Genomic DNA, 18,018 nt, shown 5'->3' with positions numbered 1-18,018 from the left:
ACTCAAATATACAAGGAGTTAAAGCAATTGTATAAAAAATCAAGCCATTCCCCAATTGATAAATGGACAAGAGACATGAATAGGCAATTTTCAGGTAAAGAAATCGAAAGTATCAATAAGCACATGAGAAAGTGTTCCAAATCTCTAATAATTAGAGAAGTGCAAATCAAAACAACTCTGAGGTATCACCTCACACCTAGCAGATTGGCTAAAATGAAAGAAGGGGACAGTAATGAATGTTGGAGGGGATGTGGCAAAATTGGGACATTAATGCATTGCTGGTGGAGTTGTGAACTGATCCAGCCATTCTGGCTGGCAATTTGGAATCATGTTCAAAGGGCTATAAAAGAATGCCTGCCCTTTGATCCAGCCATACCATTGTTGGGTTTGTACCCCAAAGAGATCATAGATAAACAGACTTGTACGAAAATATTTATAGCCGTGCTTTTTTGTGGTGGCAACAAACTGGAAAAGGAGGGTATGTCCTTCAATTGGGGAATGGCTGAACAAATTGTGGTATCTGTTGGTGATGGAATACTATTGTGCTAAAAGGAATAATAAACTGGAGGAGTTCCAGGCGAACTGGAGAGACCTCCAGGAATTGATGCAGAGCGAAAGGAGCAGAGCCAGAAGAACATTGTACACAGAGACTGATATACTGTGGTAAAATCGAATGTAATGGACTTCTGTACCAGCAGCAATGCAATGACCCAGGACACCTCTGAGGGATGTATGGTAAAGACGCTACCCACATTCAGAGGAAGGACTGCAGGAGAGGAAACATATAAGAAAAACAACAGCTTGAACGCATGTGTCGGGGTGGACATGATTGGGGATGTGGACTCGAAACTACCACACCAATGCAACCACCAACAATTTGGAAATAGGTCTTGATCAAGGACACATGACAAAACCAGTGGAAATGTGCGTTGGCCATGGGTGGGAGGAGTGCGGGGGGTGAAGGGGAAAGTAGGAGCATGAATCATGTAACCATGTTAAAAATGATTATTAATAAATGTTTAAATTAAAAAAAAATAAAGATGGAAAAAAAGATGGCTCTCTAGGGGAATGAAGAGAGTGATATCTTGGGAAATAAAGATGATATAATAACAGAAGTATCAATACAATTTTATTAGCAAAGTCAGGATTTGAACTCAGGTTTTCTGACTCAAAATCCAATATACCTTTAATTGGGTCATGTTACAAAATGACAAAAATAAATCACTATTAAATAACATATGCATCAACAGCATAGTGTTTAAGGTCTTAAAAGAAAATTTGGGTGCATTGCAAACATACATTAATAGTAATACAATAATAGTAGGAGACTTTAACATTCCTCTCTGAGAGCTAGACATATCAAAAAAAGATAAAAAAGGATAATACCAAATCAGATTTTTTTTAAAAATTAGGTTTAATGGACCAATTGCAGCTATTGAATGGAAATATCAAAGAATATACATGGTATTAGAGAAGCATAGATTTTGAATTGGCAGGAACCTTGGAGGTCATTAAGTTCAACCTCATTTTATAGATGTGGAAATTAAGGTTTAGAAAAGTTAAACAATTTGCTCAAAATCACATATAGTGGTACAGTTATGATTTAAACCCAGGTTTTCTAATTCCAATCCAGTACTCATTGTTTCTTAGCCTCTATGGAACCTTTAACAAAAATTGATATTTTGATAAAACATAAATAATAAACAAATGTTAAATAACTGAAGTATCCACATCTTTTATTGTCAGTAATGCAATGAAATTGTACTTAGTAAAGAAATTATAAGCAAAGGATTCAAATCTCAATAAAGACTCAGTAATGACATTCTGAATTATAGTTAGGTTAAAAAATCAATATAGAATAAGTCAATAAATAAAGGTAATATAGTAGTGATACATCATACTAAATTGATCTTCAGTGGAAAATTATGTGATCTTATTACATTGTACAGAGCAAAATAAGAACAAAATATTAAAAGATAACATAAAATGTTAAAAGAACAAAGTGTTCTCATAAAATGTTGTAAGAACAAAACATTAACAAAATAGAAAAAGAGGATCAATTAACCAAGCATGCAGTTTGTATTTTTCATAAAATCCACAATTTTAAATTTGTTTGAGAAAAATTTCAGGGAAAGAAGCATGCTAACTTCTTGAATCCAGAAAATGAACTATTTGGAGAAAGATGCCTGTAGAAACCTTCACTGCATCAGAAGATCCAGAATAAACTTTGGGGTGTAATTGATTGAACTGAAGGGGGTCGAACACATTTATTTCGAATGTAAAATTTTATGCCAAAGGGGACCGCCCCCTAATTGGCCTTTTGTCAATGCACCTAGCAAACATTGATTTTTGCCCTCTTTCTCTTCTATTTCCCTCTTATCTCTAACTATTGTAGTTTCCCCTTAGAAGGTGCAATATTGTATTTAATTAGTATGTAGTTAGAAGATTTTTAGAGGTATAAGATGATTATGTTAAATGATCCATTGGGGACACTAGTCTCCCAAATGATCACGGGGGGGGGGAATGGGGGTAGGGGACTGTGAAGATGGGATTAACTTTTCCCTTGCCCACTTTTAGATTTAATCACCAGAAGTGTATACACCCCCACATTTCCTTAAGTGAGGGGAGGTCTGTGTTAGAGTGGGTCACAACTCAGAAACAATGGACTGCACCGGAGGCAGTCTTAAGAAAATCCTAAAACTGTGATTGGTCCATGTGAAGTGGAAGGAAGGCAGAGGAAGTGATGCAAAGAAGGGTCTTTAAAAGTAGTTACAACTTCCTGTGATCAGCTTTTTCCTTTGAACTTGGCTTTGGAGGAGTTCTGGCTTGGGACCTCAGACTGCTTCCTTTAGGACTAGCAGGTAGATGAGTGAAAAGGCTGACTCCTTTCTTGGCTCCTAGAGGGACTAGCATCCGGAGAGGCCTCCTCCCCCATCTTGCAGGAGGAGGCTATGTGGCTGGAGTCCTTGCTTAATTTACTCCTAGGCCCTCCAGCTGGGGCTTCTGGAGCCCTGGGAGTAAAGCCAGGGCTGGAGTAAATAGCCTAGCTCATTAAGCTAGATTTCTTTCTTTCTTTCTTTTTTTTTTTTAACCCTTACCTTCCGTCTTGGAGTCAATACAGTGTATTGGCTCCAAGGCAGAAGAGTGGTAAGGGTAGGCAATGGGGGTCAAGTGACTTGCCCAGGGTCACATGGCTAGGAAGTGGCTGAGGCCAGATTTGAACCTAGGACCTCCTGTCTCTAGGCCTGGCTCTCAATCCACTGAGTTACCCAGCTGCCCCCATTATGCTAGATTTCTTACTCTGCCCTCTTTCTCATTTCTCTACTTTCACTCTTTCCCTCTATTTTATAAATAAACTGCTAAAAAGTCATTTTGACTTGAGATATATTAATTTCGGTGACCACATTTTTCTTATATTTAGTCCAACCTTAATTTTTAACCCTTACAGCTTAAAATACTAGATTATAAATAAATGATCAATCTAAAAACAAATATGAAAATCTGAAAACTAGAGAACTATAGAAATAGAAAATAAAACTGAAAGGGAAAAGTGGAACTGACAAAATAAAAATAGAACTGGTAAACAAAATCAAGAACTTAAAAAAACTAACAATATTGATGTAATTGTTAACTAAAACAGGTGGAAAGGGAGGAGAAAAATTAAATTAACAAAAACACGAACAGAGAAAAAATAAAGAAAATGATCAGAAATCACTATACTCAACTATAAACCAGCAAACTAAGAATTCAAAGAACATAGATGAGTATCTGCAAAATATAAAGGGCCCAAATTAATAAAATAAGAAATAGAGATCTTTAAAAAGCCATTCTAAGAAAAAGAAATCAAGTAAATAAAAAATGAACTGTCAAAAATGAACTGTCAAAGGGAAAAAAGAACCTAGGCTCCATAGCTTTACTAGTAGATTGCCATTACTGGTCTGTAAGAAACGAGTATGGCGAATATAGAGAAACATGGAAAGACTTACATGAATTGATGCACAGTGAATTAAGCAGAGCCAAGAAAACCATATCCACAATGACTAAAATAAAGAGAAAGTATAACAACTAATCAAAAGTGAACATTGCAAAATTACAAAGAACAAGTATGCCCTTAAAGAAGACATATGCAAAGTTACCCTTGAACCTACCCCTTTATAAAGGTGGAGGTCCACAAGGGTGGAACATGGAATAATATATTTTCAGATTTTATTGAGGTATTGATCAGTTTTGCTGATTTCTTCTCTCAAAAATACTGTTTTACAGGATAGTTACTTTGGAGGGTTGAGGGGAGACTGATTCTAGGCGATATAATAAAAGATATTTCATTCTAAAAAAGAAATGTATTCTACCAAATATTTAAAGAGAAATTAATGCTTATGCTATAAAATTATTTTGAAAAGTAGAGCCAGCAAGCACCTTACTAAACTCCTTTTATAAGACAAATAGGGTCCTGGTATCCAACTTGGGAGAGATAAAGCAGAGAGAGGGAACTATAAACCAGTTTTTCTAGTGAATACTAGCACAATAGTTTTAAGTAAAATCCTTGCAATATATGGCAAAATATAAAGAAAAAAATTCACTGCAATCAAGCTGAATTCATGCCAGAGAGATAAGTATAGTTTAATATTAGGAAAACAATTAGCATAATGAATAATTTAAACAAGAATAACAAAATCCACAGGGCCATTTCAACAGATGTAGAAATGTCACTGAAAAAATGTTAAACATCTTTAGAAGGGCATAGGAGATCCTTTTAATGTGTATCTAAATCCAAGAACTAGAGCAATTTGCAATACAGAAATATTAGAAGCTTTCCCAGCACTAACAAAAGGTAAATCAAGGAATTCCTTTTCCCAGTTATCATTTGGCAAAGCCTAGAAATGCTAGCTTTAGCAATAAAACAAAAGAAAAGAATTAAATATACACACACGTTGACAAAGAAGAGACTAAATTACCTGTTTGCAGGTAACCTTTGAAAGGTGACTTTGAAAACTCTAGGAAATAAATAAGTTATTAGTAGCTTTTGTAAAGTGGAAGGATGAAAAATAAATTAAGAAATTATCAACATTTCTATGCAATAAAAATGAAAACTGGGAGGTAACAATAAGAGAAATCTGTTCAAAATAATTTCAAAGACTTAGTTACTCTCAGCAACACAATGATCCAGGACCATTCTGAGGGACTTAGGACAAAGAATGCTATCCAGCTCCAGAGAAAGAATTGGGGGAGTCAGAATGCAGATGAAAGTATGCAATTTTTCAGTTTAGATTATTTGGGCTTTTGTTTTGGGGTTTTGGCTTTATATAATTACTTTCTTACAAAAATGAACACTATGAAAATATATTTTTCATGATAATGTATGAAGATGTATATATATAACCCAGATGGAATTGGGTGCCAGCTCCAGGAGGAGGGGGAGAAGGGAGGGAGAAAATTTGGAACATATAACTTGGAAAATGTGAAAATCTGTTATTAAAATAAAAAATTAAACCAATATATTAATATTAATTAATACAAAATAAAATAAAAAGCCCCTCCCTTCCACAGCCCAGGTGTGAGTTGGAGACATGGATAAGGCTACTCAAGTAGTCTAGGGGCAGGCCAAATTTCAAGAGTAAACTGGCTCTAATGTAGAAAGTTAGAGTTTCCTTTTAGGAAAACCTCCAGAACTCACTCATTCACTCACTCTATCTATATCTATCTATCTATCTATCTATCTATCTATCTATCTATCTATCTATCTATCTATCTATCTATCTTAGTTCTGGAGGTTTATATCTTTATCTATAGTATAGAAGGTCCCTTTCTAATCCCCCACACTCTATGTGGAGATTTCTGTAAAAACGAGATACTCCTGGAGGCAGCTGGGTGGTTCAGTGGATTGAGAGCCAGTCCTAGAGATGGGAGGTCCTGGCTTAAGAAGTTCCCTTACCATGTTGCTAAGGAAGGGTCACACAGACAGTAGGGGGCAGAGACAGGCTTTAAGTCTTTCTGGCATCTTGGCCAGTTCTCTATCCTCTATCCATGCTGCCTCCTGTTATCTTGGATAGTAGGCTTTTTTTTTTTTTTTTTTTTTTAAAAACCCTTACCTTCCCGTCTTGGAGTCAATACTGTGTATTGGTTCCTTGGTGGAAAAGTGGTAAGGGTGGGCAATAGGGGTCAAGTGACTTGCCCAGGGTCACACAGCTGGGAAGTGTCTGAGGCCAGATTTGAATCCAGGACCTCCTGTCTCTAGGCCTGGCTCTCAATCCACTGAACTACTCAGCTGCCCCCTATAGTAGGCTTTTAATAGAATGATTTACTGCAAATTTGTTTCTCACTTAGCAGCTTTTCTTAACTGTCTGCATTGCTCATAAGGTCATATAGTCAGATGTAGAGCTAAATGGAGCCTTAAAAGCCATCCAAGATTTATGAACCCAGGACCTCCTGTTTCCAAGCCATCCACTGAGCTGCCTAGCTGCCCCCCATCAATAAATTATTGGGGCAGGATTTGGACTCTGGTTCTCTGTTAGTGTTCCTTAGTCCCACTGTATCACCTCTTGATTTTATGCGTTAAAGCTTGAAAACTTTACGTATTAGAAACTACCCGTTTTCCTTTACGGCCTCACTGGCTTTAAAGCTTTCCCCACTAGCCCTTCTCTTCATGCTTCCATTTATTTTGACCGCGTTGCCCTTTCCTACTGGGCCCGGGGCAGATGGCATTCGTATCTCTGGCACCCTTGCTGGTCTTAGCGGCCACAGGGACACGGATGCCGGCAGCAGGGCATTTTCCGAGGAGGACTCCAGGATCAGCCTCCGCCGGCTCCAGAGCCCGGGAGGGTGCTCGCTCGGGAATTCTCAGAGACGTTTGCTGGGGGGCGATCTCCCTCCCGTGGCGGAGCGGGCGCTGTGGTGCTTTAAACTTCTTCTTGGGATTCCAACCTACAGCGCTAGCGCCCCCCATCCCAACCCGGGAGCAGCCTGGACAACCGCAGAGGCGCAAGAAGCCCGAGAAAGTGCAGGCGGTGCCCGGGGCAGGCCTGAGAAGTCCTCCCGGAAGTCTGGAGGCCCGCGCCGCCCCCGGCCTAACCCGATATGGTCCGAAGTGGTGCCGGAGTCTACGGGGAGCACAGGTGTGGTCAGCCGGTACCTCGCCGCCCCCTGCTGGTCCCAAGCTTATTTACTTAGAGCTGCCGCCAGGGGCAGCGGCAGTGGTGACCTCTTTTCTCTGGCAGAAAACTTGCCATCATCCGGGAGCCTCCCAGGGCCTGGAAGGCGTCTCCTTCCCCTCCTGGGAAAGTGATGTGCCCGGTGGAGAACGGCAGAAGGAGACTTTTGGGGGATGTGGCCAATGTGACGTTTTGTTTTGTACGTCTATGCATTAACATGCAAAGGGCTTCTTGGTTCGCTTTTCTGAAGGAGGGAGTTAGGATGGAGAGAAAATAGATTTTGGGGGAATTGAAAAAGAATTCAATTTTAAAAAAGGTCATCTATAGTGATGAGGAGAGCTGGGATCAAATTCCAGCTCTGCCACTTACAATGTTACTTTGGGAAAGTTACATCCCTCAGTGTTTCCTCAGCTGAAACTGAGGGGGCCAGACTAATCTCTTAAGGTTTCATCTGCTTTTCATATTTTATGATAGACATCTTAAGTAGCTATGGAGAAGGAACACAATTCTGTGGAGGGTTGACTATCAGTATCACACAGAAGGCAACAGAGATACATGGTAGCTGTGGGCTGGTTGCATGGTATAACTGAAATCTATCACTGGGGAAATGCATGTTAGGAAGGGTTGAACTGGCCATGTGGTGAAGAAATGGGATGACAAATGATGGCCAGTTTTCCACTGGTATCAAAAAGTGAGGGACGCCTCTCCAAGAAACCCCCACCCCCAAAGCCTGGAATAAACTGATGGGAGAGTAAAAGTTTAATCATATATGGGGGAAAGGCAACCCTTGGAACATTCATTTGCATTCACATACATTCAGTTCAACAAACACATATTAAGTTCCTACTGTGTAAAAGGTATTTGAAATCAGCCTTATGCCATTTGGGAAAATAACGGAGATATTTTAAAATATTTTGCTTCCATGGTCCTATTCTGTAAAATGTGAGAATCCATAGGTCTATTCTGATTCAGTCTATTAACCTTATCAAAATAAGAAGATACATTTTGTCTGGCATAACTTGTTCTCAGTGATGGCTGGCTCCTAAGGTCACTGTTTTCTAAATGCTCATAAACCATCTGTTTATAAATCTATTCTAGAGACATATGCCCATCAGCTGTCTTTCAGCATTTTTTATTCCTCAAAGATTATTAACCACACTTGCAGTTCTTTCAGGAATCTTGGCAGGAGGTCTGAAGTTTAGTTAAGAGCTCTAACCCTTTGCTTGAATTTCAATTCCTTCAACCATATTCATTTTATACTTTCTAGTTTGAAGATCCTTGATAGAAAGGGTAGAAACAAAATGAGTTATTCTGCCTTATCTGTTAAACTCTGTTTCAAGCAGCAGGCCTTTCTCTCCCTGTTATCTTCTTGTTCCAAGTATACCTTCTTTTGTTAACATTTTTCATTAGCCTTAGTCCATTTTGGAGTTTAGCTATGTTATATCACACATAATTTCTCTGAACTTCTAAAAGTCTGAAGTCTGCTTTCATAAAGTTTATAGCAAATGGTTAGAATTTGGAACTTTCATCCCTCTCAACCTCTCCCCACCCCATGTTTGACTGTATCAGGAAATTTATTTCTATTGACTAAACAAATATTCTAAATGATTATTGTCATTTTTCTTAGATTTCTTCCTAAAATGGAATGAGGGCTATATATTATCATTGTTCTTTAGACAGTAGAAGTAGCCAAGAGGATGAACTGAAATTCACTTAAGGAAAACTTTTTATTGTAACTGTTAGTTCTAATGCTCTCTCTAAAAATAGACTAGTGTGAATTGATCCAACCATTCTGGAGGACAATTTGGAACTATACACAAAGGACTATAAAACTGCATACCCCTTGATCCAGTAATACCACTACTGGGTCTGTATCCCAAAGAGATAATAAAAAAGTGGAAAGGACCTACTTGTACAAAAATATTTATAGCAGCTCTTTGTAATGGCAAAGAATTAGAAAATGCAGGGATGTCCATCAATTGTGGAATGGTGGAACAAATTGTGGTACATGTCGGTGATGAAATACTACTGTGCTATAAGAAATGATAAGCAAGATGATTTCAGAAAAAGCTGGAAAGATCTTCAGGAACTGATGCAAGTGAAATAAGCAGAACTGGGAGAACACTATGCCATAAAGCAATACTGGAGAATTATTTTTGAAAACTTGGCTACTCTCAGCAATGCAATGATCTACGATAATCCTGAAAGATTTATGATGGGGAATGCTATCCACCTCCAGAGAAACAACTATTGGAGTCATCTTTCACATTTATATTTATATTTATATTCATGGTTTTATTTTGAGGTTTGATTATGTATGACTTTGCTCTTACAACAATGACCAATATGGAAGTGTGTTTTGCATGACAATAAGAATAATTTTAAAAATCCTTACCTTCCAAAGGAAAAATAGACTAGACAACCTCTGGAGGAATAATTATAGTGAGATTCCTGTTTAGGTAACTACCGGATTACATAACTTCTGAAGTCCCTTTCAAGGCTGAGATTCTTTAATTCTATTATCACACTCTAAGATGTCATTATTGTTTTTCATCACTTTTCCTTCTCTCATCAGGCCTCTTCCTTATGGGTTTGAAGTAACTTGCGTTGTCACTTCCTCTGCCTACCTCTGAGAGAATCAGTCAGGTCAAGTTAAAGATCTTATGTTCTCTTAGTGGTCTGAGAATCAGAGTACTCTATGACATGTCCAAATTCAAGCAATGAGGAGCAAGTGGTGGAATTTAAGCCTTTTGAGTCTAGCACCCTTATGACTAGACATTAACAGTAGCCACATTTGTAAAGTTCTTTGGAGCAAAGCATTCACATCTCTGAGATAAAAAACCCAAAGAAGTATCAACATTTATTTACCTGAGCATCAGTTCTATGACTAAATCCAATCCCCACTTACTACAAAGCTCTCTATACCTTATAATAGGTCAAATTTTTTATGGCTTCAGAGGACTTTTCTGGGGTTCTGACCCATCTCTCTTCCATAAGTTGTCATTTATATATACCTTTTCTTTTAAGCAGAGGTAGAAGTGGGGGTGATCTAGAGACTTTTCATGTCTCTGGGTCTTTACACTGGCAGAAGTTTCCCCCCCACATTGGGAGGATAAGAGATACAAAGGCTCTGAGCCTGGTTAGAAATCCCTTCCCACCTTCCTTGGCGGCAGATGGAAGGGAAAAGAGAGAAAAAGGGAAAAAAATGGAAAGCTCACCACTCCGCAGTTAGGAAAAGTTTTTCCATTTAATACTAGACTTTCAAGGATTGAGATGCAAGCTTTTTATGCAATTACATCCAATGTTAAAATTGGTAATACATAATTTACAAAGATTAACATCAAAACAATCATCTATTTAGATATGCTTTTGTAAAAAGGAAATATATTAGCAGCATTTATATTTTCAGCAATCACACAGCCTACAAACATGCAGACTAAATCCGTATCTATTTGCAGTAATGTAGTGCTTCGCCCCGTGTTTCAAACACCAAAACCCACCCAACAGTTGGGGGTTCTTTTTATTTCCGTTATTATAAAATAACTGAAAAATAAAAAAAGGCATTAATTTCTACACCAGTAAGAAAAAACAAGTTTTTGCACTTACCTAACATTTGATTGTCTAAAAAACGTTTCGGTTTTTAGTCTTTCAACAAAAGAAAGATAAAATGACAGAGCGTAGTGTCTTTTGCTTCTGTTTTGCATTTTACAAAGTTTTTTTCTTTTGTGTTTTTTTTTAAGTGTTTAACACCATTAAAGGAGACAATGAATTTTATCTTCTCTTTCCTGTCACTTTCCTGCTTTTGACTAAAAGGAGACCCCTCCCCCCAAATTCCCCTATCATCCCTCCCCAATTCCCTCCCCACCAACAACGAAAACCAAAAGAAACCACCCAAATGGGCTTGGACATGCGATTTCTTCCAACTCCACACGTGAGTATTTTATACCCAGGTCTCTTAGTAATGTACAGTGCTTCTCTACAGTAAGAAAATACTCCAAACTATTTTCTTATTTCTCTTTTTTTTTAATAAAATATTTATTCTGCTTTTTCTCTGCTTGAGGGGGATTTTGTATCCCCTGTCTCTTTTGTTTTATTTTTTCTTCAAGATTGACACGGAAAGGAGAAAAAAGGAAAAAAAAAAAAGGATTCAATGGAATAGGGGAGGAGGGGAAAGTCAATGTTCTACCTAAAGGAATCAGAGAGAGAGAAAAAGAGAGAGAGAGAGTCGTCATTATAAGGGGAAATGTACAATTAGGACTGCATTGGTCCAATATTTAAAAAAAGGAATAGGGACAAGTTAACTATTGTATTGCTTACCAATCACGCAGCAGATATATATATATACAACTTGGCACATTTAAAAACGGTCTTTTTTCTTATAAGAACATCTAAAACGTATATGCATATGTACGTCTGAGAGGACAACAAAGCAAAGCTTAAAAAAATTGTTTTTTAAAGAGACAGTGTATTCTAGTAACCCCTGGCCAGAAGGAAAATGGGAAGAAAGAGAGGTGCTTAGGTAGGGGAGCCCCTAAACCAACTTCATCTTGAACATTCAGGATGGTAAAGGGAAGTAGAGATGTGACTAAGAGCAGAGAAACTCACACTGTCTCTTTAAGAGATGGATAATTTGACTGTACAGTTAAGAACACAAGAGTAGTGTTTTCAATTGATAATCTACAGCTCACAACAAATACTCTGGTAGGTGAATACTGCTTGACATTTCATGTAGTGACATGGGGGGAGGATTAGAGTTTTTTCATTTGTGTTTTTAAAAGTTTTTTGTTTTTTCTTTTTAAACGGATATCCATTCGCACAGCACAGCAGACACACAAGAACCACAGCGCATCAAAAACTAGCAATACGTGTGCTGGCGGGGTCTGGCCTTCCCTTTAGGAAAAAAAAAATCTGGTCTGTAAGGAACAAAGGGCAAAATCATTCTAATTACACTTGATTGTGCCCACCTCCTCCCTGATCCCCTGGGGGCTCTCCTTATGCCAAGACCCGTGGGGAGGTACAAGTGAGAGGAAGGAGAAGGGAAGGGGGTGATAGGTACAAGTGCTTTAGACTGCCAACTTATATTTTACTTTGAACTAGCTGGGTTAAGGAGGGGAGATAAACATGTTTTTTTTGTTTTTTGTTTTTTTTTGAGGGGGGGAGGAAAAGGGAGGAGACCTTGGCCACTATATCTTTTCTGGGTCCCTATGGGAGCTCTAGGAGCATAAGGACGGCTGGGGTGGGACCATGGACTTTAAGTCAAAGCTGGGGGTAGGGGGAGCCCCCTGGCAGTGCCCATAAGGTCAGAGAAGGGTGCAAGAAAACCCAAGTCTAAGGGAAGGGAGTGCAAAAGTGCCCATAGGCTCGATTGTGCAACCCTTCCTCTATTCTAACCCTCCATTAGTTCTCCTCTGGCTGGGGATGTGGAGAGGAAAATAAATTACACTAGACTGTCTTGGACAGCTCTCCCTTTCACCTTCTCCATTCAGTACCTAATGTCAGCTTCATGGTCCTAATCCCCTGCCTGAAGGATCCTCTTCTTATCCCTGTTTACACTCAAATGGAAGTTGGGTCAGGAAGCTGGGTTGACTGGCCCTCAATGGATCCCAGCAGTTTGAGGTGTGGCCCCGATGATCACTTCCGGAAGCTGCTTTCTGGGATAAGCAAAGTACGCCTCCGTAGCTTTCTTCCTGATCCTTCCTCCAGCAGATACGTCACATCAATGGCTACAAAGAGAGCCACAGAGCTCAGTCAGACTCTGACAACACAAAAAAGCTGCCCTCCTCCAGCTTTCTTAGCCCGTTTCACCCTCCTCCACGTACTAGTAAAATGGCCCACTTATCCAGGCCAAGTGGATTGGCCTTTCCCCTATTAGAAGGTCTTGGGGATGAAGATATGGCCACATCCTTCAAAGTATAACCAGTAGACAGCATCTGGTTTTAGCACAGGGACACATAGGAAACTCAAAACTATGGCCATCCTCCCACGAATAGGAGGAAGTAAAGATGGCATGGTATATATGCTTTTTAAGTACTTCCTGATTTTTGGCATAAGATAATATCCTTAATTTACTGCCTTTTTATCTCAAATACCTTCTTTCCTAAAGGATGTGTTCTTTCCTAGGAGCAAAAAGTCTTCACTATGTCATTATTTACTTAACTGTAACATTCTGCTGACTGTCTTATCTTACTTTCTCATTATATACACAGAAGCTTTTTTTTTAAAGTGACCATTCCACACTGGTCATTCTTAAATAGCATTTTTTTTCTGGAAGACTCCTCGATTCTTCTTAATTAACTATTTTGCTTTTTTATGGCCCTTAATTTTTTTACATGTCTACTTTAAGCCACAGAGGCTCATTCTTACCATTTTTCCCAGGTATCTTTTCAAGGAGGTTGAGCAGAATCTGGTTGAGTCGTTCCCGCTGGCTGTGTCGCCTCTCTTCAGGTGTGCAGGACCTCTGAGGTTCTTGTCCACCTTCATCTACTTTCTTTTCACTTTCTGGTGTCTCACCAGATGCTACCTCCCGATCAGGTTCCTCCAGGGTGGGCATCTCACTAGCTGCTTGCTCTTGACTGGCTAGTACTTCTTCAATGAGTGGTAGGGCATCATCCTCCTGGCCTAGGTCCTTGATGGGTGGTTTTGAACGTTCTGTTTTCCAGGATGACCTATAAGGAGGATTCACAAGTTCAGGTTAGGCTCAGAAAAGCAATGGAGAAGCATGAAGGGGGAATAAAGAAACAAAGATAGTGTAGAAGGCTGGCCCCCTCAGATTCTACTGGACTTGGGATCAGGATGCCCGAGTCTCCCCCTTTACCTCAGCTAGTTCTAATTTGGCTCCTGACTTGATATAACATATCAGGAAATTTAATGATGTTCTCTGAATCTTAGTTTCGTATTTATAAAATGGGAAAAAATCATTCCTTGGAGACATAGGGAGATTAGAGACATTAAAGAATACAATGAAAGCCTGAAACAGTGGTGGGGCCATTTATTCCACTATTCTGAGTCAATTTAACATAATTTTTACCATATCAACAACTTAACAATGAAGATGATTTGCACTGTGCATTTAAGTTTTCCAAAGCAATTCACGCTTATACTTACTAATCCTGATCAACCCTGTAAGATAGATAACTGCTACTATACTCATTGGACATTAAGAAAAACTAAGACACAGAAAGACTACATAGCTTGCTTAACAGACTACTCAACTTCTAATTCCATCCCCTTCCCTCTGGACAATATAACAAAAAGCAAATATCTATATGCAAAGCACTCTAGTAGGCACAAGTTAGACACAAGGGTGAAGTATGAAACAGTTCCTGTCCTTAAGGAGTGTGGAACCTAATACAGGGGGATGAGGTATGTACACGAATAGTAATGCAACTAAGAATAAGGAAGTACATAGGAGGAAATACAAGAGATTGTGATATTCTCAATATGATGTGGGCAAGAATAATTACCCATGTGTACCTAAAAGTTTTATCCTTCAGGGTCTTGCTTTTTTCTGATATGTCCTAGTACACTAAGGGCAGTGGAGAAGGCTTATGGGCAAATATGGAGACTATCCTAAGTTTGTTTAGATTCCTAACTTAGTCTGTTCTTTCATCCTCAAAAGACCTTGACTATGAAACTTCCTTTGTTTTAAATCCTATTCCTTTTTGATAGCACTGGCTGGGTTACCTTCACAAAGAATCACAATCCCTCACTAGATAATTCTAATATTCCAATTTTAAGCTCTTTCTTAATTTCTTTGGATCCTTTCCTTCTCTGAGTGACTTACCTTCCTCCATTCCTCTTGTAGTTGTCTGGGACATAATGAGGCTGCAGCAAAGAGAAGAAAGAGGTGAGAAGCATGTAGAAATTGGCAGGACAAACAGAAACTGGTGGAACTGACTGAAAAGATCTGATCCTAATTCAAGGTAAGGGGAGAAAGGAATGTAGAGGAGAAAGAGATCAAAGGCCTAGATTTCTTCCCTTTCTCTCCCTCAAACCCTTACCTTCCATTTTAGAATCATTACCGTGTATTGGTTCTAAGGCAGAAGAGCAATAAGGGCTAGGCAATGGGGGTTAAGTGACTTGCCCAGGGTCACATAGCTAGGAAGTATCTGAGGCCAGATCTGAAACTAGGACCGCCTGTCTCCAGGTCTGGCTCTCAATTCACTGAGCCACCCAGCTGCCCCTGATTTCTTCCTTTCCTAATGGTTTAATGTCCTTCTGAAAATCAGTATAGTCTAGTGCAGAGGTTGGCAAACTATGGCCTGATTATCTGTAGTTTTTTTTTTTTATTCTTTTTTTTTTTTTTTAACCCTTAACTTCTGTGTATTGACTTATAATTGGAAGAGTGGTAAGGGTAGGCAATGGGAGTCAAGTGACTTGCCCAGGGTCACACAGCTGGGAAGTGTCTGAGGCTGGATTTGAACTGTCTCTAGGCCTGGCTCTCAATCCACTGAGCTACCCAGCTGCCCCCCTCTGTAGTTTGTTTTTGTAGTGCCCATGACCTAAGAATAGGTTTATCACTACAAAAGCAGGTAGCAGTAATTTGCTGAGCCCCAGTCTAATGGATAGAGAGTTGGCTTTAAAGACAGTAAGAACTAACTGGATTCTGGTCCTACCTCTAATGCCTACTGCCTGGGTTACTTGAGGCAAGTCACCACCTGTCAGTGTTCTAGGCAGCTAAGACTTGCATTATAGAGAAGATGCCACCCTGCATTGGAAGAGGGAGTTTTCTTATCCAAGAGTTGCCATAATGAAATCATAGGCCCAGTCCCTAGTCCCTATTCCTAGTTTGAGACATGATGAGTCAGTGTGGTCCAAAGCTCTGAATACAAGACTGGAAAATAGGAATTTTCAGGACCTGATAGGCCTCAGTATCCTCCCCAAACTAGGGATAACTTATTCTCTACTTCCCTGATATCTTCTGGTTGTTATGCTGTCTATCCCCCCCCCCCCCATTCCTAACTGGTCCTGGGTGAAGGAATCAGATCATTCCCACTCCTGTTCTCTATCACTGGTGAAGAGGATTCTAAGGCAACAGAAAAAAGGTAGGTAGAGCAAAATTTCAGAAATGTAGGTAATTTAATTTTACAATTAACTATGAATGGTCTACATTGCTCACATAGGCATATATGAAATATAAATTTAGTCATACTTTTAAATATATATGAGGTTTTTGGGAAAATCTTGTTAGAAACTAATTTGGTAGTAAAGCCTTTGCCTGAGATAATGAACTATAGTCCTGGTCTAAAATCAGGGGATAAATGAGATGACTGTTCAAATGTTGTGATCTGTTATACCATGGGTAAACTATTATATCCTGACATTCTGTAGAATGAGAAGGAGGTAGGCTTACTGAGAAATCTCTCTTGGGAGTGAGCTTCTTAGGGAAGTGATCGAAGGCATAGGGTTTGGTGCAGACTGGGTAGCGGTTCCGGTGAATCTTGTAGAACAGGTGGGCTGATTTATCAAGTCGGTAGTCACAGATGTATACGTCCTGTTCCTTCACTCCTTTGGGCCTCCCTGAAATCCCAGACACTGTTAGAAATCCAATTTCCATCACCCTCCTTTATTTCGTATTGCTCAGGGAACCCAAAAACCACTTGGATGACAGGTAGCACAGTGAATCCCTTAAGCAGGTGGCCATTGGTAATGGTCAGTAGTTCCCAAGGTCAGATGACACAATAGAGAATGGGGAAAACAAGACATCAGAAAGGGTACAAGGGAGTAAGTGTGAAGAAAAAGGATTCCAAGACATTATAGAAATAACATAGGGCAAAATCTGGAAAGTAGATTTATTTTCATAAAATGAATAACAAATGTCAGTGTTCAGAACCCTATGGGGTTGTATGAATTGGGCAATATTCTCTGTTCCTTGAGATGTCCTTGTTCTCTGTCTCCTTGTATTAGTCTTTAGGAGGTTCTGAGTTATCAGGGTTACATAGCTTTGTTTGGTGGTGATATATTTAAGAAGCACTACTAAGTAAGGAGGAAGAGAAAGTAGCAGAGAACTCATTATACTTTCCAGATGTCTTTGGAGAATCCTTAATAAAGGAAAGCATTAATGGGGTAGGCAACTGGAGAGAATTTGAGTTAAGGAAGGGATGGGCCTAGATATTCTTAGTTTAAGCCCAAATACTTACCTTTACAGTATGTGTAAAGGTCCAATACACAGCAGGTTCCCACCACAGCCTCCAGAGGAATGATTTCATATAGTGGCACTCGGAAGAGCTCATTGTGATAAAATCGACGTGATGGGGAATGGTGGGTTTCATGGGGACGAAAATAATGATGACCAAAGGCAAACCGCTCCTCTCTAGGATAGGGAGTGATATGAGGAAAAGAGAAAGAGAAGTCTGGTTGATAGCTTGAAGTAAAAGACAAGCAAAAATTCAGCTTTGTGTCTCATTATGCAAAAACAGTTCATGAATGGGACCTATGAACATACTTTTCATTCTTCCAAAGCTTTTCAATGCGGAAGATATCAAGTTTCTCTCGGTTGATGTGGGATAATAATCGATAAGACTGACGGACTGGATGGCCATCAGGGGTTCGTCTACTATCTCGCATCAGGTACACACAGTCACCTGAGAAGTAAAAGAGGAATGAATATGATATGAAAAAAGCTTCACTAGACCCTTCCAAGCTTCTGTACATTTCCTTCCTTTCTCAGTCTAACTCCTTGAAAAATTATATTCATCACCTCCATTTTCTTTCCTCTTACTCACTTCTTAACCTTTCCAATTTGGTTTTCAACTTAAATCACTCAAGTGAAACTGCTATCTCTTAAAATACCAATGAAATCTAAATTGCCAAATCAAATTGTCTTTTCTTAGTCACAATCTGTTTTGAACTATCTGACTGCTGACCATCT

The 18,018-nt window shown here is 39.2% G+C and overlaps 1 protein-coding gene across 2 annotated transcripts in view; it reads right to left on the bottom strand.

The window, feature by feature from the left end:
- Positions 1 to 12,235: 12,235 nt before the first annotated feature.
- Positions 12,236 to 18,018, bottom strand: part of ASH1L (ASH1 like histone lysine methyltransferase) — a 188,957-nt gene continuing 183,174 nt past the window's right edge. For both annotated transcript variants that reach the window (XM_044676977.1, XM_044676978.1), the window contains exons 22-27: positions 17,593 to 17,731; positions 17,288 to 17,460; positions 16,501 to 16,667; positions 14,932 to 14,972; positions 13,512 to 13,813; positions 12,236 to 12,871 (exon numbers count right to left, since the gene is read on the bottom strand). In XM_044676977.1, coding sequence (XP_044532912.1) covers positions 12,780 to 12,871; positions 13,512 to 13,813; positions 14,932 to 14,972; positions 16,501 to 16,667; positions 17,288 to 17,460; positions 17,593 to 17,731 — 914 coding nt within the window. In that variant the 3' untranslated portion in view covers positions 12,236 to 12,779. The remainder of the gene's footprint in view (positions 12,872 to 13,511; positions 13,814 to 14,931; positions 14,973 to 16,500; positions 16,668 to 17,287; positions 17,461 to 17,592; positions 17,732 to 18,018) is intronic.

Source organism: Gracilinanus agilis, chromosome 4 (assembly GCF_016433145.1).
Source record: "Gracilinanus agilis isolate LMUSP501 chromosome 4, AgileGrace, whole genome shotgun sequence".
NCBI lineage: Eukaryota > Metazoa > Chordata > Mammalia > Didelphimorphia > Didelphidae > Gracilinanus > Gracilinanus agilis.
Note: the sequence above shows the minus strand (reverse complement) of the source record. Positions and strands in the feature narration are given on the sequence as shown.